The sequence below is a fragment of the Crocuta crocuta genome, unplaced genomic scaffold, assembly GCF_008692635.1.
Source record: "Crocuta crocuta isolate KB4526 unplaced genomic scaffold, BGI_CrCroc_1.0 scaffold45, whole genome shotgun sequence".
Classification (NCBI taxonomy): Eukaryota; Metazoa; Chordata; class Mammalia; order Carnivora; family Hyaenidae; genus Crocuta; species Crocuta crocuta.
In genome coordinates, this window is record NW_027530544.1 from 1,576,259 (window position 1) to 1,596,476 (window position 20,218).

General features: G+C 46.3%; 1 protein-coding gene across 1 annotated transcript in view; it reads left to right on the forward strand.

The window, feature by feature from the left end:
* The first annotated feature begins 315 nt into the window (after nucleotides 1–315).
* The window catches only part of PDIA5 (protein disulfide isomerase family A member 5), a 94,647-nt gene continuing 74,744 nt past the window's right edge, over nucleotides 316–20,218 (forward strand). Inside the window, exons 1-2 of the mRNA XM_077767720.1 lie at nucleotides 316–331; nucleotides 606–862. Of these exons, the coding sequence (XP_077623846.1) occupies nucleotides 316–331; nucleotides 606–862 (273 nt within the window). The remainder of the gene's footprint in view (nucleotides 332–605; nucleotides 863–20,218) is intronic.

A 20,218-nucleotide genomic window follows, 5' to 3' on the forward strand; every position in this document is an offset into this window, starting at 1 on the left:
GTGTACAAATGTGTTTTAGTACCTATTTTCAACTCTTTTAGGTATATGCCTAGAAGTGGAATTGCTAATTCATATAGTAATCTATGTTTAACTTTTTTTTAAGTTTATTTATTTTGAGAAAGAAAGACAGTGCAGGAGGAGCAGAGAGAGAGAGAGAGAGAGAGACAGAGAGAGAGACAGAGAATCCAAACAGGATCCATACTGTCAGCATAGAGTCCAATGTGGGGCTCTAATCCACAAACCTTGAGATCATGACCAGAGCGGAAAACAAGAGTCAGATGTAACTTCTCCAATAGATCAATAAAGTTTTTCCGAATGCACAAAAGACAATGTAGGTGGGAGCCTGGGAGGTAGGGAATGAGGGCTTTTCCTACCCTTCACAAACAGTGCTGGCCTTTTGCAAACTGTGGTCTGGGTCAAATCACTTAAATTCTCTGGGTTGTCTCTTCATTCTCAAAGTAGGGAAAATAAACTTCTCTCTGTAAGCTGAATGAGATCTTGTATCTGAAACTCCGGGCACAGAGCAAGCCCTGCAAATTAACTGTCTTCCCTTACTGGCTGACCTCGCCATTTCGCACTCCACTCATGCGCCTCTGTGTCCCTAGGGCCAAATCCACGCCTGGATGCCCCCAGCCCAGCCTGGCGGCAAACTACGACTCCCAGCAAGCACCTCTTCCCGGCCGCCTCTTCCAGTCTGGTGCGCATGCTTTGGCAGACGTGGCACCGGGAACTCGGAGGCGGGGAGCGGCTGGGAAGTGGCCGAGGCTGTTGGACCCGGCGGAGCTGCGGGCGCGGGAGCTTGAGTGGAGAGCGGAGCCAGCCGGAGGCAGCGGCGGCGGGGGATGGGGGGGGGCGGNTCTGGGTGAGGCTGTGGCGCTGGGGTCCGGGAAGGGGCGGCATGTGCTCCCCACGCTGGGGTCCGCGCTCCCTGCTCCCGGCCCTCGCGGGACGTGCGGGGAGCTGCTTCCAAGCCCCGGGGTGGGGGCACGCGTGCGGGGCAGGCGGGGACCCGTGGCCGCCGGGGAGGCAGCGGGGCGGTCCGCATGCCCTCCCCGCGGAGCCCTCCAGGGCGCAGGAGTCCGAGGGGGCCACTCAGTGTGTGCGCCGCGGGCACAACTTTGTGGGGGTGCAAGGGGCAGCCGGCGGCGAGGGCGGGACACAGGCGGTTTGGAGGGTGCGCCGCGCCCATACTCTGGGCCCTGCACCTGTGTGAGTGCGGGATGGGAAAAGGGTGTTTTATACCTGTATTGCCGGAAGCTTTGCATTAGGGCACCTTGTTCTTGGTTTCCACCCTGAGCAGCAGAGAAAGTCCCGGTCACCACCTGGGCCCCTGCCTGCAGGCAGGGCTGGGTGGGGTCCGCGGAGGAGTACTGCTTCTACACCCAAGTGCCCTGGTTCGAACCTCAGCCACTTTCTAGCTTGTGACTTAGTCTCCTCATCCACGAAATGGGGACGGTAAAGACACCCCCTCCCCCCAAAGCCATCAGAGGGTGTCGGATGGAGGAAGTTATGTGAACTGCAGAAATCATACAGGAGTGGAGGAGGGGTGAGCCAGCGTGCTGGGAGTGGTGGGCTCGCTGAGGGGAGTTTGCTACACTTGGCAGGGGCAGGGGTGGGGCGGGGGCGGCTCCAGGGCATCCCTAGAAGAGGCCAGAGCGTATGTATTTGTCCACAGTGCCCAGGGCTCTCCGGGTTTGGCCTTGGTGTTGTGGTGGGTGTGTGATGGTGTTGTGGTGGGTGTGTGATGGGATAATGTGGCCTCTTTCCACATCTCTCCATAACTTCTGGTCCATCTCCCTTGTTTTAGGACAACCCTGGCTCCTGTTTTCCCCTGAAGTTCCAGGAAACTTTCTGCTGCGGGTACCCTCTCCAACCCAGATTTTTCAGTTTTTTTCTTTTGGGTGTGGCAAGGATGCTGGGCAGCAGGAGGAGAAAAACTGGAGTGTGGACTTAGTTGCTTTAAACACTTCCATCTCCCCAATATCCTGCCTTTTGGGGATCACCAGGGAGGAGTGCCCCTGTATTTTCTGGTTGTCTGGAAGTGGGTGGGAAAGGAAGCTCTCTGTTCCCCAGATCTGACCATTCTCCCTCTGGGAGAGAGGACTAGTCTGGAATGGGGCAGTGTCCCTTCACCCTGTGTCTTCTCATGGATGATCTGTTTGCATCCTGTTTTCTGAAGCCAGCTGGCCTGGGCAGATCTCTGGGCCAGGTGGTACTGCAGGGCCGTGCAGAGGGGCCAGCTCCAGTGGGGACCCCTATCAGCTCTTTGCATTTGAGCTGTTTTAGGGGGTCCTGCTTTCCTTTCTTCTTTTTTTTTTGTCTCTCAAAAAACAGAGGGCTTGGGAATCTGACTAGAAAGAAGTTTCTTTCAGCAACCATTTATTTATCAATGACATTGTTTGGCACTGGATTGGATTTTGGATGGAGAGCAAAGCACAGATTGTCCCTGCCCTCAGGTGCTGCCCAGGTTTGGGCAACGGAGCCAGTCCTCTGAGCAAATAAGACAGGGCAGTGAGCACTAATACCTGAGGTGCTGGCTGCCACCTCATTAATCTGGTGGGAAGTTCAGAGGTCGGCGTGGCTTTCCTGAGGCAGTGGGTTGTGCAGTCTGGAGGGAGTGGCGGAGGGGAGTCAGTGAGGCAGTTAAGGTCTTCTGGTGCCCTCCACCTCCAGGTGCGGAAGGGTGGGTAGGTTTGCCAGAGCACTAGAACCTGGGAATCTGCAGCGTGAAATTCACATTCTCCTTTCCCCACCCCTGGCTTGGCTCAGCAGGTGTCTGGTGCATGGCCAGTGCTGAGTGGCTGGTGGACACCAGGGTGGGCCTCTGTAAATTTAAACTGTTGGTCCATCCAATAAGGGCTTCCCAGGTCTTGGGAGTGTGTTGGGTTTCCTTGTTTGCTCAATATTTACTGAGAGCTGATATGTGCAGAGCACTGGACTGTGACCCAAGGGACATGAAACAGTGTAAAGGGATCCATAGAAATTCAGGGACTGTAATGTATACCTACAAATTTTTCATAATAGTAAAAATATAGAAATGGCTTAAATGCTCAACAATAACGGCATGGTTAAATGACTTTGGGTCCTGTCCATGCCATAGAAACTGAGGTTTATAAAGCATATTTATATTTACTAGAATGCCATGTTAACTATCAAAATATTTTATGATGCTTATGAAGAATATCTAGGGACATGGAAAAGTGCTTGATAATTAGGGGTAAATCAAGGTACAGAATGAATCCCAGAGTGGCTGAAGATAGCTTCATAAGTGGTTGAGGAATTAGCAGTGCATCAGAATGTTAACAGCGATTGTTCGGGAAGGCACGGCTGTGGGTGACTTTTGTTTATTTCTGTGTTTATGGCTTTTTCTGTTTCCCCAAGTTTTCTATACGGATGTGTATTTGTTTTTTGATAAGAAAAAATTAAGGAAAAAAGGTTCCTTCTTCCGGTCTTGCACAAGAATACTGGGATGAGGAGTCATAGTCAACACTTGGGACAGGTTGGTTCCAGCCCCTCCCTCCCGGCTAGGTGTCTCAGCCCTTGGGCCTGGGGAGGCTGTGCTGTCCTGTCCCCACCCCTGCAGCTGATAGCCCCTTCCCGCTGCGCTTCTCAGCTCCTCCCTGCAGCCGCCCCTTCCTCAGGCCATCCGTGCTGATTTTGATGTAGTCTACATCCAGTCCTCAGAGACGTGTTGGAGCTGGAGAAGATATGAAGTCACCCAGCTTAAGTGGTTCCAATCAAGCCAAGGATTGGAGCTGGGCTGTGACAGTTTTCACTGGTCCATAGACACAGTGGAAAAGTAACAATGGTGAATTGTTTCTCCATGTATCCAGATACTTTAGTTTAAAAACTTGTCCATTTTTCTGATGTGATGTCCATATTGGAGGCAAGGGGTGGTTTTCAGTGTCCTTTAGAAAAAATTGAAGTAGTGATAGTATATCGTGATTTTTTTTTAAAAGAAAGTCTTTTCTAGATGAAATTTATTATTTATTTTTAAAAAAATTTTAAATGTTTTATTTACTTCTGAGAGAGAGAGAGAGAGAAAGAGAGAGACAGAGTGAGCAGGGGAGGGGAAGAGAGAGAGGGAGACACAGAATCGGAAGCAGGCTCCAGGCTCTGAGCTGTGAGCACAGAGCCCGATGCGGGGCTCGAACCCACAAACTGTGAGATCATGACCTGAGCCGAAGTCGGATGCTTAATCGACTGAACCACCCAGACGCCCCGATGAAATTTATTTTTAACTATATATGTTATATAGTGTATTTAAAACGTCACATATTTTAAAATGTTTTAAAAGTATGTAAAATACATTTTGAGAAGTATATTTTGCCAACCTCTGAGATTCAGAAGTCTGAGATAACTCAGCTCCTGATATAACTCAGCTCTTTCATTTCAGAGAAGCAGGGCTTTGAGAGGGAAGGGTCTCAAGGCCACTGGGTTTGTAAAGACAGAGCTGGGATTGGTGCCAGGCTCCTGAATTATAAATCAGGTTTCTTCCTGCTCCGTCTCTGTCATCCCAGCCCCCCATCTTCCACCTGCTTCCTTCCTCCCAAGCCACCGCTAGGGCCTCTGCCCTTGACGGTGGCTTGATGCTGGCTTGACGCTCAGAACCTGGTGGGACAGTGGGCGGAGGTGCAGGAAGCAGGAGATGTTTGTCCCTGGTCTTTCCCGCAGAGCTTTTAATATATACGTATTTAGGTTCTACACCATTATATATTTAATAGGCTTTTGTGGGCTGGCCTGGGGGCCTAATTGCCATTTATAATGCCTTTTGGAACCCGGAGTGCACTTTCCCCACAGAAATAAACACATTATAGAGGAAATTTTAAAACAGGACTGGCACTTCCGTGGGAGGAATAGCCGAGTACTGTGTGGGTGGCAAACGCTGAGGGCTGTGCATTTGGGCAGGGGTGAGGCGGAGGGCCCTGAGTCACTCGAGAAGGGTCCTTATGAAGGCCGACTCCGAGCTCTGTGACAGTGGGGATCCTCCCTGTTCTGCCTCTGGTGTCCTCAGCACCTAGCCCGGGACCTGGCATTGTGGTCCTCCCCAGTCCATAGTTGGCCGGAGGAACTAGTGTTGGAAACAAAGAAAGGAAACCATCCGGGAGCGAAATACGAGCAATGAGGAATTATGGGTCAGTCTGGGGAGAGGGAATCACATTGGAAAAGTGGATTGTAAAGAATCTTAAGTGCCTGGCAAAGCTTTTGGGACTTGATTCTGTAGGTAATGGAGAGACATGATGAAAGGAACGCTTTTAATAAGAAGATCATCCAGTCCACAGTGTAGGGTTGGGTTGAGATGGAAGAGATTGGATTAGTTTTCCCAAAACAACACTTTCTTCCTCTCACTTTCTTCTCTTGTATCTATAAGATAAAGTCAAGTGTGATGTAATGGATAGAACGTGGGTTTTTAGCCAGCTGGACTCTCAGGAGCTGTGTGACCTTGGGCCCTGCCTCAGTTTTCTTGTTTGTCATTGGTGGTAATAATATCCATTTGCAGAGTTGAAAGCATCAGAAATAATACAGGATGTGCCCAACACAGTGCTTGGTATATGGGAGGGCTCAATAAATGGGAGCCAGGGAAGGTATCTCAAATTGGGAAGGAGAGGTGCTGGGGAAGCTCGTTAGGAGGTGAGAGGGGGTGTGAGCAGAGGCTGCAGGCTGTGAGTTGGGGGGCTTGCTGCTGAGATTCTCCCCATCACAGTTCCTCTGAGCCAGGCTCTTGACTCACTCCTTGCCTCTCCCCAGGGGGCCCTTGCAGAGCCTCTGGAGGAAGTAGAGGGGGCTGCACAGGGTCTAAAGATTTATGTTTCTCTCCCCTTTCTTCTGAAAGTGGATACTCTCTTGAGAATTATACCAACCACACTGCCTCCCTGACGGGTTTGCTCCAGCTTTGTGGTTTTGTTCTGTGGGGCTCTCGTGTCTCATTTGGTGGTGGTGGCTAAGTGACAGTGGGTCAGAGAGTGATGCATGGAGTGTAAGGAGCCTACGTTCTCATGTTACCAGGACGTCCACAGTTTCTTTGACCCCCCAGTCTCCCCTTCCTCCTTTTTTTTCACACCTAGCATCTTAGATCCCTGTGGGAGAGGGGAGAAGCAGGGGTGCCCACCCATTGCTGGGCTGCCTGGCCCACCCTGCAGTACTGGCTGGAGCCTCTGGCTACCCAGGTGATCTATTGATGAGAGTTATCAAACTCTTGGCACATTTGTAGAGGGCTTTGGAGTTTGCAAAGCATTCCCACATATTTCATTTTGGTGAAACTACTTCTAAATAATTAGCTTTGCAATCATGCGGTGGGGGGTTAAACACACTCACATGGACTGTGGGGTTAGAATAACCTTTTGGTGCCTTCTTATTCTCCAAGGTCATCGTGAGTCCCCAGTTTGATGTGTACCCAGTTCCCAGATGGCCTGATGATGACCCTATGCCTCGCTTCATTGCACTTCGCTGGGGTTGGAGTAGAGTGTCCATCTCCCGACCCCCCAAAGAATCCTACTATTTCCCTAACCCTTTGGCACGAGCAGATGTCTTTGACTCATGAGCAGATGCTTTAATCCTTGCTTTGGAAGGTATTAATGGAGATCTAGGTTGAGAGCCTTATGCTGGGGCTGAAATATAGAGGCGATCTAGTATCTGAGCTGAGAAGTGGGGTTGGCTGGAAAGTTCTGTTGTTGGGCCAAGTAGGACTGGCTTGCCAAGAACAGTGGGTTTACTTTTGTCCAGGGGTCTGACTTTGCTAGGTCCTGGGCACAGTGTGGTACATGCTCCTATTTCTAAGGAATGTAGACCAGCATCTACATGCTACATGTGTCACAGATGTTCATTCATCCCACAGGCCTTTTTTATTTATTTTATTTAAATTTTAATTGTTTTATTTTAGAGAGCATGAGCAGGGGACGGGCAAAGGGAGAGAGGGAGAATCTTAAGCAGGCTTCATGCTCAGCAGGGAGCCTGATGCAAGGCTCAATCTCATGACTCTAGGGTCATGACCTGAGTTGAAATCAAGAGTCAGATGCTCAACCAACTGAGCCACCCAAGTGCCCCAGTCTGCCTGTCTTCCTTCCTTCCTTCCTTCCTTCCTTCCTTCCTTCCTTCCTTCCTTCCTTCCTTTCTTTCTTTCTTTCTTTCTTTCTTTCTTTCTTTCTTTCTTTCTTTCTTTCTTTCTTTCTTTCTTTCTCAGATACTTCTTGACGGTCTTTTATGAGTCAGACATACCATGGTAAGGCACTGAGGACATAATGATAAATAAGATGGACACCATCCCCTCCTCCAGGAACTTATTATTTAATTCAGGTAGTAAAGTGCCAGGAAGAGGAACTACAAGGTGACAAGAGAATGTGTAACATGGGTCCCTAACCTAATGCAGGGAGTCAGGGAAGGCTTTTCAGGACTTTCTTAGAATAATGTTAAAGTGTATGAAACAATGCATAATATAACAAAAGAAACCAATGATATTGAAATACAGTTACCAAATCCTATACCAAATACATGACAAAATATTTATTTTTATTAATGTATCATTTAGGAAGATCTAGCGAGTTTGATATTTTTGGTAATATTTAGTGATGAGCATAAACAGGTTTTCAAGATATCTGCACTTACTGTAATATGAGAAAAATGTGGTTTCTGGGGGATAAGGGCTAAAAGTATGTATGATTTCTATTGGTGGCAAAGTCACAGACACTTTGTTACCTATATTCATGATAAATGTAAGGCTAAATTTCAGTTAGAGGTTAGTGAAAATAAAGATAGTATTTTTTCTCACTCAAGTTCAGAGACCCCGTGTAAAGAAGAATTATCCAGGGGCACTTGGGTGGCAAAGTCGATTAAGCGTCTGACTTTCGATTTTGGTTCAGGTCATGATCTGGCGGTCCGTGAGATGGAGCCCCATGTAGGGCTCTGTGCTGACGGCCTGGAGCCCGCTTGGGATTCTCTCCCATTCTCCCTTCCTCCTCCTGGCCCCCGACATGTGCTCTTTCTCGTTCTCTCTCTCAAAATAAATAAGTAAATATTAATCCAAAAACGTAGAAATAAAAGATGCTTTAGTGTCTCTTTAATGTCCTATTAGAGCATTGTCTAAGAGGGTCACCTAAGGGCCATCCAGTGCTCCAGGGAATAGAACTTTGTTTATTATTCTTTAGGACCCAAATTCTAAAGGTAGATAAGATGCAAATGACTTCTGCTTGGTAGAGAAGAGAGACTCAGAGGTGATTGCCATGCAGGACACTAACCAGTTTGTGATCTAATTTAGCAGTCTTACAGCAGCATTCTTTTTTTCATGAACCATACACATATTAGTTTCTTATAGCTTCTTTTTTTTTAAACCTTTTTTCCCTTATAGCCTTTTTTGATGTAGCTATTTTAGTGGGTCACTTATTAAGTGTTCAGTAACCCTGGGGCATCTGGGTGGCTCAATTGGTTGAGCATCATGATCTCATGGTTCATGAGTTCGAGCCCCGCATCAAGCTCTGTGCTATCAGCACAGTGCCTGCTTGGGATTCTCTCTCTCTTCCTCTCTCTCTGTCCCTCTCTTGCTCTTTTTCTCTCTCAAAATGAACTTAAAACAAAACAGAGTTGAGTAACCTTTCAAAATACGCTATTTGTATGAGATTTAGGTTTTTAACCTTTGAGAATTTTATGTGACCCCTGTTTAGGAACAGAGTGAGCAGGATGTGAGGGTGTAGTGCTGAGGAGAGAGGTCTGGGCTGGACATGTTAATTTAGGGGTGCTGCTCAGGAGGTGGGTGAGATCCCTGTGGAGAGTGTAGAGAGGGAAGAGAAGGTGCAACAAGGGAGCCCCGAGGAACCTCAACATGTGGAGGTTGGGGGGACAAGGGAATACAAAGAGGATAGGAAGGGTGGCTGGAGAGGTAGACGGGAGGCCAAGAGCATCCTGCTGGGGGTCAAGAGGTTGAGGCAAAGGAGAACTGGAGGCACCTGTAACGCCTCCATGTGGAAGTCATTGCGAGTCCTCACAGAGAGCCTCTGGTGGTGGGGGGTGGGGGGCAGATCTGAGAGGAAAGTGACTTGGGGTCCAAAGATGGGACGGTGTCAGAGGCTTTCCTACCGGGCTGTGGATCCACCTTAAGAGGCCATGCGTACAGTTGGATTCCTGGCCTCCCCAGATCTGTGAGATGCTGTTCTTCAAGGGTAAGGCCTAGGAATCTATTTCTGAAAAGCCTATACTTACAGCTGGTGTGCATGCTAACCAGGCAGATTTACAAGTTAACAACATTAATTCTGTGTGGTGGATAGTATTTTGCCAGCCAGGGCTGCTGCTGCTCTGGGCTGAGTGGTGGGGCCCAAGTTGTGCCCAGGTCATGATCCGTGTACCCCAGGCACAGGGTGAGGGGGCACTTGGCTCTAGTGCGCACTGCTTTGCTGTTCCTGAAGGTGTGCGGGGAACTGCAGGCAAGCAGGGAGCCAGGAAAGATGGATCAGGTTGTCACTGTGGCCCTTTTCAGTTGGCTGTGCTTAATGGCTGTATTGGAAGGGAAGGCAGACTTGCCGACCTCTCCTGTCTTGTTTTGGGTGGGGAGGGCTTGAGGGGTACCACTGGGGAGCCTTCATGGTGACTCACTGTGCTCAGAAGACCTGGGCCAAGTCCTGGCTTTGCCATCTTGGGCTTTACTCGAGAGGCGTTTGTTCACTTCTGGGAGCCTCAGTGGTCATATCTCTAAAGTGGGATAAAGTGGGATAGTACGACCTCCCACACAGATTGTTTGTGACAGTTTTTCAAATATTTTTACTGCGACTCCTGCAAGCACAATTGTTCATTTTACATTATAGCCAAGTAGATATAACAGATATAAATGTTTTACTGAATGCTCAGTCTTGCTATTTGTGGTATATACTGATGTTTTCTATTTAATGTCACTTAAAAAATGTTGGTGGCAATCCACTGAATTGATTTTGTGACTCAGCTCTTGGGTTGAGTCCTAAAGGGTGGAAAACACTGGTTTAAACTTTCAGCTTTAGAGGATTGAGAGAGATAATGTGTGTAAAAGCACGGATGTACACCATGGGTCATGAGCACTTGAATTGTTATTTTCTTATCAATTAGCTGAGCTTTGAGTCAGAGTTGGATTTCCAGAGTGGGAATTTACCTGCCCTTCCTCCTTTTCTGCTGCCTAATTCACTGTTCCCTCCACCAGCTCTTCCTCGTTAGCAGGCCTGGCACACCAGGCTGGCAGGGGCCCAAAGCCCTCTTGGCGTTAGGAGAGGTTTTTCAAAACATTAAAAGCTTTAGGGACTTAAGTCCTGGTTAAATGCACTGCAGTTGCAATTTCAGGATAAGAAAACCTGTTTTTATAAGCTCTGGAATCAGTTGTCCTGCCCCTGAATTGTCCCTTGTTGACAGCCGCATGTTGCAGGGAATATAGGGGATGAAAACTGTACTGTGTAGACACAGGTAAGGCACAGTTTTTAAAGGAAGCAAAATACAAGAAACGCAGCCAGCTTTGTATTCGGAAGAACAAATGATGAGATGTGTGTGGCTCCGGGAATCTGTGGTCTTCGTGCTCTTGCTGAGGCGCCTGTGAGACGGGGGTCTGAGTCACGGCTCTCTCACCTTCCTGCTGTATGATGCTGAGCAAGTTTCTTAGTTCCTCTTAGTTTCAGTTTCCTTACCTATAAAATAGATGTACTACAAGTACCTGCTGCAGTCTCTTGCAAGATGATTAAATTAGGTAGGCATACGAGTTGCTCAGTTGCACACAGTAAACACTTTGTCCATGGAGCTATTATCATTATCGTGGGCTGATCCCTAGGCCCCGAATTTGGGAACTGAAGAATTCTCTCTTGGGTTCTATTCTTTGCCAAGTGCATTCCCATGTCTATCTCTTAATAATAAGCACATTTAGCTCCTTGGCTGCAGCTAGTCTGGGGTCCACATCTCAGCCAGGCCCTGTCTGTCTTACACACACACACACACACACACACACACACACACACACACACACACACCCCTTTCAGGGATTTCTGGTGCTTGTTTTTATTTCAAAGGCTGTAGGATAGACATTGCATGTTGGGAAGTACCAGTGGTGAAATTCCCAAACTTGGTTTGAAGTTAGGTCTTCATTCCTGGTGAAGAGTGCTGTTTTGCCATGGTGGTTGGTGACAGATGCTCAAAATTTGCCTTATTAAGGGGCATAAATTACCCATATTTTAAAAATTAACGTTCTTTTGTATTTTTCTCTGTCTCTTGTCAAAGACCTTCTAGGTATGTGTTGCGTGTAAAGTGCTTTGCAGATTTCATATAATAGTTCCTATAAAAAACTACTCAGTGTCAGGTGAGCAAAGGAGCAGGCAGTTAGCTGGAACAGGCAGTTAGCTGGAAGTGAGGAATGGCAGATGAGCTCTTCTCTCTCCTCTTCCATGGGAAAGTACTGTGTGTGCTGGCCGGCCGGCGGAGGGTTTCAGAAGGCCTATGGAAGGGGGAGGGGGTAGACAGTATTTGGTTGTGTTCTCAGCATCTATTTTTTTTTCCTGTCTTTTTTTAGGTAAGATTTTTTTTTCTAACTAATTTCAGACTTACAGAGGAGTTGCAAGAAGAATACAAAGGATTCCCATCTGCTCTTTACCCAGATTCCACACATATTAACATTTTATCACATTCTCCCTCAATGTTTATAAAGTTCAGAGACATGATGCACCTTTGCCCCCTAAATATTTCATAAAAGGCAAGGATATTCCCTTACATAACCAGAGTACAATGATCAAAATCAGGAATGTGGCATTTGGCTCAGATCCCAGTTCAGAATGACACGTTGAATTTAATTGGCATACCTCTTCAGTCTCCTTTAATCTGGAACAGCTTCCTAGTCTTTGTCTTTTGTGACCTTGATAATTTTGAAGAATGTCCTTCAACTGGGTTTTTGATGATATTTCTGTTCAGCGCGTTATATCTGGAGGCATACGGTGTCAATTTTACCCATTCATTATTGGTGGTGCTAACTCTGGTCCCTTAGTTAAGGAGGTCTCTGCCAGGCTTCTCCTCTGTGAAGTTATATTTGCTTGTGGGGTGATGCTTTGAGATTGTGAATTATTTCCATGATGGTGGCCAAGTGGGGATAATTTTTTTTCTTTAAAGATTTAAATTGGACATACCTGTTATGGTGACTGAGAAAAACAGACAAAGGGGAAGAATGAAATCTATCTAAGGATGAAGTTTTACTTTGGTGCATTTTTTCTTCCTAGTCTTTTTTTGAGCATAATTTTGTGCATAGTTGTAATCATACCATGTACATATGAACTCTGTTTTTTGAAACTTAACATTAAAACAAATATTTCTTTATTGCACAATCTTTGAAAACGTCATATAAATGGCTGTATTATTCTGTTGAATGGTTTCCTCTAAATGACCATTCCCCTGCTCTTGAATATTTAGGTTGTTTACAATTTTTGGCTCTTACGAGCAGAACCGTGTGAGTCGTCTGTCAGACCTCCTGCTAATTTCCTCAGGACAGATTCCCAAAAGTGGAATTTCCAAGTCAAGGAGCATAAACACTTTTGAGACACTTGATAAACTGTGCCAAATAGCTTTCCAAAAGAATTGTACTTTTGCCAGCACTTTGTGACATTTGGGCGCCATATTTTAAGAGATTCATTAATGATCTTCCTCAGTTTTTTTTTTTTTTTTAACTGTGACCCACCAGTCAAGATTTGTGTTGGGATTAATTTCCTCTATTTTGAATTATGAAAGCATAGATATTTATCTCCCCAAATAAATTTTAGTAATATAGCACATCTTTTCTTTTTCAGCTCGAACACTCTGCTGCCAGCATTGGGAAAGCCCTGAGAATCATGAGCATGTCTGTGTCTAAGGTCTGTCATTCAGGACAGTGAGGGATGTGAGGGCACATGTGAGGTTCACCTCCAGGGTCCTAGGAAGGAATGTGTTTACCCTCTTCAGAGTGTAGTAGGCTGATAGAGAGGCAAGGGAGAGGGAGGAATTTGAGCTTTCTGATGACTGAAGCTGTAAGAGGAAATGGCAGGGCAGAGGACATGGACTTGGAAATATTTAGTTCTCTTAGCCTTGTAGGCCCACTATGTGGAGCAGCCGCAGGAGTTTTGAGTCCTTGGCTCTGGAGGGCTACCTGGAGGCCTGAGATGGCATGTGAGGAATGCTGTTTTGGGAAAACCAGCCAGCCCAGCTCAAGCCTCCTGGTCTCCTGCAGGGGTCCTCTTAGTCGTAAAGGCCTGAGGTTGCAGGGAGACTGGACAGCTGCTAACTGATTTTCCTTTCATTTGTGGGTAGTCGTCACCATGTGAGCAAGACACCTGATGAGAACAGGCATAGTGAAACTTGGGTAACTAGGAGGAGCACAGTAAACCAAATCTTTGATAGTCCCTCTGTCTCCTTCCTTACAACAATTTACCTGAAGTGTAATACATGATTTAGTGCCTGAGACACTGAAATATCAAAGCTGGAGCAAATGTTAACATTTCTTTCTAATTTAAGCTCTTGTTCCAGTAGGGACTCAAGATGCATTTGTATATCTGCCAGAAAGCCCTGAATGATAGTACCTTACAGAGATCATGTTGTAATTCACTCATGGTGAAGCCTAGGAAGGGGTGTTCTAGGGCCAGCACATACTCCTGTGGGTCAGGGACCCAGGTACCTTTGATCTTACTACTACAGCTCTTCAACAAATCCTTTCTCCTCATTGTCTCAAGGTGGCTGCTTGAGTTCCAGCCATCTGTCTAAATTCCATCTGGCAGGAGGAGGAGGGGACTAAGAAGACCCAGATGTCTATTAGGGACAGTTCCTAACACTTCTGCTGATATTTGAGGGGCCAGAGTTTAGTTGCTCAGCCACACTTGCTGTAAGGGATATAGAGGAGGGGCTTTTAATGTGGGTGGCCACACATCCAGAGAAACTCAGCAGTTTCTGTCACAAGGTCTAATTACCTTGCAGTACTTCTCTCATGTCATGAGGATACATTTATCAAAATGTCACAATTGTGAAGGACTTCGGAAATCATTTTAAGTCCCTTCATTTTACAGAGACTTAGAGAAGAGAGAAGACTTGTCCAAGGTCACAAAACCAATAGATAAAGTCAGTATAAAACTTGGGTTTCTGGCTCTTTCCACCGAAACCTCCAGCTCTAAATTCTCAGTCAGCTTGAATTCTCTGACCTTGGGTTCAGGTCATCTGTTTTTAACATTTTTCCTGGATCCCTTTACCACCAGCTTCTTAAGAGTCTAGACTTTTAGATTCTGACATTTAAAAACTATTTTGAGCAAAATGTGGGTTACACTAAATTAAAACCGGTTTCTTCACAGCTCCCAACATAGGAAGGGTATCTTTTTTCAGGTGACAGAGCAAAAAAGGTCAAGTCCCACCTCCACCCCTTTTCCTAAATGCTAAAACTTCTGTCTTCAAATCGTTCTTTAGCAAGCTGTCTTTACATAATGGAATACCTCTGGCTTCATGATCCGCATTGAATAGTGAATCTGTAATGACAGCCAGCCTCCCCAGCTACAGAAAACAGAGAACATGAGGGTGCTGGCACGGACCCCAGAGATCTGGAGCTTTTTAAAGCAGAGGGTATAATATGGCAAGGAGTGTTACCCCTATTGTTTTCCAGAAATGTACCTCTCTTTATCTCTTTAGTCTGGTGGGGCTGGTGGGTGAGGTTAAGTGAAGAGAGGAGTTTAAGTGTGCTGTGTGTTAGAGAGGGAGACAGTGAGCTGAAAAGGGGCTCAGACTCCTATACACAACTTCTGGTTAACAGCACATCTGGGCTGATTGCTCCAGGGTCCTGAGAACAGGGCACTGTAGAGGGTTATAAATCCCTTCTTGCTGTGGGATTTTGGAAGCTTGGATTTTTCCTGGCTGCTCTGAAGGGCCCTGCCTGGGAAGGAGGTGCTCTTTTTCTGCTTGGGTCCAGGGAGCTTGTGGGGTTGAGAGAAATAGACCACCTCCGTCCAAGAGCTGGGAGACCCGAGGTCCAGTCCTAGCTCTGCTGCTTACCTCCTGTGTGACCTTGGTAAGCGATTTAACCTCATTGAGCCTCAGTTTCCTCATCTGGGAGATGAGGCCAGCACCCACTTGTTAGGTTTCGTGAGGAGCAAATGGGCACAGAATCTGGAAGGAGCATTCTCCAGTACTGCGTGACCTCTTGGTCTGGGGTGCCATGCAGATGGGTGATTATTGCGGGTTTCAGATCATATCCTGAATGTTGTGTACGTGCACGCTCCTTCCTGCCTGGACGTGCTGTTTTGCCTGATTGCAGCCAGGCCCCTGGAGAGGAAGAGGTGGTTCCCATTTCACTGTTGTTCTTGCTCTGTGATTTGTCTCACTAATAGTGCTAATAAAGATAATTATGATTATTATGTACTTCTGTGTGCCAAGCATTATGTTAGGTTCTCTGTGTGCTTTCTCTCCCCTCATTTAATCCTCAGCTGTGCCCGCAAAGGAGGTATCAGTGTTATCCTTTCCACTTTACAGGTGGGGAGATGACGCTCTGGGACGTCATGTTGTGCTAGATGATGGTGCCCGGGTTTGACCCCAGGCCTCTTTGGCTCCAGAAGCAGTGTTCTTTCTGTGCTGTCTGAGGGGTGGAGATCCCCCAAAAGGGGCAGATGAGAGTGGGCCTGTAGGCCTGCCCTGACATGGGCAGGAAGCAGTCGGGCACCTGGAGGATGAGAGGACCCCAGCTGTGGTGGAGGTGGGGTGAGGTCTTCTGCGCCCAGCAGCCTGGGGTGTTGCTGGGCCCCTGAAGACAGGCTGTGCTCCGAGTGTGGGGGGTCGGAGGTTGGAGGCCGCTGTGACTGTGATGGACGGGCATGGTGTTTTAAGAGTGGGTACATACATGGACAGGGGATGCTGGTGGGGAAGATTCCCCAGCAGCAGAAACAGAGGCAGCTGGCCCTCTCCGCAGTGTTCTGCCCTGCATGGGGGGAACGTTTCCTGGGTCTCAGCCCAGGCCGTGGGGGAAGCTTAGCCCTGATGTGAATACTGTTAAAGCTGAGGGCTGGGGAACAGAAAGATCCGAAGCCAGTGACTTAGAATGTAAAGAGCCTGCCACACCCAGGAACAGTTGGCTGGCTGGGAAGGTGGCTGGCTGCTTCCCACACGCTGCCCTCTCCCCCCTGAGGGCTTGACAAAGCAGAGGGTTTGTGCATCATTAATGTTGTTATTATTGTTGTTATTAGGGTTTGTGGGTTGTGACTTACGAAGTCTGCAGGAAGGCACTTGGCAAGGCGATTCAAGGCTCACTGGAGCTGCATCCTAAGGAAAAGAAGGAGCATGCACACTGCAGAGGTTAAAATAGATGGAAGCAGAGGAGACAGGAGAATGTTAAGTGGCTGGAGGAGAGGCCTCTTGGGGACGGAGGGAAGGGCAGTCCTGACTGCGACATGGTTGTGAGCTGAGGTGATGGTCCACCTGAGGCGAGGCTCCCAGGGGCCTTTTATACCCCCAACCCCCAGAGATGCTAAGCCTGGCGTCTTAGCTCTAGCAGCCAAGGCTTCTGGTTCCCTCAGATCTGGGTATCCTGACTTTCTTCTCTCTTGCTCCCAAATCTCCAAATCCTGCCTCTGTAGGCTAGTCCTGTTCTCCTGTGCCCATACTTGTCCACACTGGAGAAAACCCATCCTTCTATGGGTGGAGTAGGGATTGGGAGAGGTGGGGAGGAGACACCTCGATAGAGAGCTCTCAACCAGGCTGGTATGGGCAGTGCCCAGTTTAAGTCCTGGCATACTGGGTGACAGTGTTCACGCAATGTCAGTTTGCTCAGTGTATTTCTTATTGGGCTTAGGTTCTTTGCTGTGTGAGGGTGAACGTTGGGTCAGAGGCTTTGAGAGCTGGCTGGAAAGTGGTTTTACTTTGAGGGTGGCTATTGGTTAGATAATCTGGGGGTTCACTGGGTTTTTTTAGAAAGGAAGTTGTGGGCATGCCATAAGACTTGACTCTTGAGGTTTCTGCGGTAGACACTTTGCTGTCACTGTGGCCCAGCAGCATGCCACTGTGCTGCCTGGCCAAGTGGGCACTGGACCCATCCTCCCTCCTTTCCCCTTTCCTTCTCACCAGTTCCAGAAGTATAGGTGCCTGCCAGTCTCAGGAGGGCTGGTCTACAGATCAAAGTGCCGAGGCACTGGGCAAGGGCAGTTGTTTTTCCTGACTGGTCATATTATCTGAGGATTAAACACAGAGCAGCATCAATGTGTTTTTCCAACAGATTCTTTTCTTTTTTTTTTTTTCCCTTTAATTATGTGCATTGAGCTATGGNTGGAAAAGCAAAGGACTGTCCATAGTTGCTTTGAAGTGACAAAAAGTAAACTAGTGCCAGTTGTGGGCACCTTTCAGTGTTCTGAAAAATCACTGATTTCTCCCAAACACTGCAGCCTGGGAGCAAGCATCTAAGCATGGGAGCTGGTCACCCACAATCCTGCAGTGAGAGAGAGAGAGAGAGAGAAGAGAGAGANTTTATTCTGAAGTCCATTAGCTCCCTGGGAGCAGTAGAATAACATGTAATAATATAATGGAATGACCTTTTTGACGAGCTCTCAAGGTGGACTATGTAAGGCCAGTGGGCCCTCAGGCATTATACACGGCTCTGGCAGGGCAGAATGAGGGTGAAATAATTCCTCAACTCTTCCTCCTGGATAGTTTTACCCTAGGGAGAAGGAACCTTTGAATGCCAATGGTAGATTGTATTTAGAAACATTAGAATATGGCCACATTTCTATCTTCTACTCTGCTGAGATGGAAATTTGTATTATATACTATGGTAGCTGATACTATTGGAGTGCTTTATGATTTATAAAGCATGTTCAATAAGTTACCCCATTTCATCCTCAAAGTAGTCCCACTAGGGAGGTATCATTATCTCCATGTCAGATGCAAGACACTAAGCCGTAGAAGGTTGAGTCATGTTGGCTAAGCATCTTAGCTACTGAGTGGTAGAGCTCAGAGGCAGCTCAAGACTTCGGGCTGCAAAGAGGCAGTGGATTGACAGGGCATCAGGTTAAATAGACTAGGTTCAGGTTCTGGTCTTGTTACTTATTAACTATGTAACCTTGGTCAGATCATTTAACTGATCAATATAATCAAGTATATCAGATAATCTACAACTGTCTCATTCATCCATAACCCTTTGTCTTTGCTCCATTATGGGCTGGTTGCTTTATAGACTACAGGGTATTTGTCCTGGACTCCTCTTCACCATCAACATAGTAATTCTCCTTGCCTCTGTCTGTGGGATCCTTTGTTTCCTAGGTTCCATGTCTTTTCTCATTTTTTATTCACTTGTTTTGGTAAGGCATGAGTTCTAGTAGCTTCCTGAGAAAAGGTATATTGGTGGCTCTTAAGTCTAAGTTAAGTCTGTACTCACAGTTGAGAGATAGTTTGGCTGGGTATAAAGTTCCAGTTGATGATCATGTTGCATGAGAGTCATGAAGGCAAGGCTTCATTATCCTCTGGTGTGCTGATGAGCAGTCTTGTGCCAGTTCTGACTCCTGGTCTTTTGTATGTGCTGGGATTTTTTTTTCTTTGAAATTTTCAGAATCTCCTCTTTTTCAGCAGTTTTCTGGAAGTTTTCAATGATGTACTTTAATTAAAGGTGGTTGTTTTTTTTTTTTTTTTTTTTACTCATTGTGTGTGGCCCTTTCAACTGGAAACTTAACATTCTTCAATTCTGGGATATTTTCTTGAATGATTTTTTTTTTGATAATTTCTTTTCCTATATTTACTTCTTCTTCTGGAGTTACAGTAAAACCTTGGTTTGGTGAACATAATTCATTCTGGAAACATGCTTGTAATCCAGAGCACTTGTATATCAAAGCAGATTTCCCCATAAGAAATAATGGAGGGGCACCTGGGTGGCTCAGTCGGTTAAGCCTCGGACTTCAGCTCAGGTCATGACCTCACAGTTAGTGAGTTTGAGCCCCACATTGGGCTCTGTGCTCACAGCTCAGAGCCTGGAGCCTGCTTCAGATTCTGTGTCTTCCTCTCTCTCTGCCCCTCCCCCACTCATGCTCTGTCTCTCTGTGTCTCTCAATAATAAATAAACATTAAAAAATAATTAAAAAGAAATAATGGAAACTCACAAGATTTATTCCACAACCATAAAATATTCATATAAAAATGATTATAATTCTATAATATACTACAAAATAATAAAGAAAATACAAAATATAAAGAAAAATAAACAAAGTAACCTGCACTTAAATTTTGAAAGCCTTTGTTACTGGTGTGAGGGAGACAAGAGAGAAGAGGGTTATTGTGTAGGATGACTTTCACTATCACTAACGGAATCACTGCTATCTGTTGGCTCCATGGAATCTTTTTCTGCATGGGCGCCACTGAGTACACTCACACGGATGTTGACTATAGTATGGTATTAATAAGTTCTTGTCATATACTGTATTTAATGTAACTGGCAGTAAGGCAGCAGAGGAAAGGGGTTCATATCTGTAGGCAGCCTGACCTAGAATGAAACAAAGCATTCCTAGGTCTACTATGGAAAAGCAAAGGACTGTCCATAGTTGCTTTGAAGTGACAAAAAGTAAACTAGTGCCAGTTGTGGGCACCTTTCAGTGTTCTGAAAAATCACTGATTTCTCCCAAACACTGCAGCCTGGGACCAAGCATCTAAGCATGGGAGCTGGTCACCCACAATCCTGCAGTGAGAGAGAGAGAGAGAGAGAAGAGAGAGAGAACAATTGGCTCAGTTGTGATCATGTGATGTTTGGCATCATGAACTACTTGTATTGTAAGACATCGCTCATTTATCAAGTTAAAATTTAGTAGAAATATTTGCTAGCCTTATGGAACACTTGCAGAACAAGTACTCACAATCCAAGGTGTTACTGTAGTTTATCTGGTACTTGCACTTAATGGATCTATCTTACTTTTCTGATCTTTTCTCCTGATTTTCTTCATTCCTTTTTCATGCATTCAATTCTTGTTTTATGGATGCAACATTTCATTTCTGAGACTAATAATTACAGTTTTGCTGTTTTTTTCTGTTCTTTTTCTTTTCTTCTGAGTATCATCTTTATTTCAGTTTGTTTTCATCCCTGCCTTTTGTGTTGAGGGCTTTCCTCAAATATCTGGTGAACCTGGGTTATCTGTATTGAATAGCAAGGCACTGGTATGGGCATTGGAGACTCTGTGAGTGTGAGGAGGTGAGGACACTTGTTTACTGAGAGGGCCTCACAGTGGGTATTTCAGTGGGAACTTAGTTGCTTCATTGGAGGATCTCCAAATCG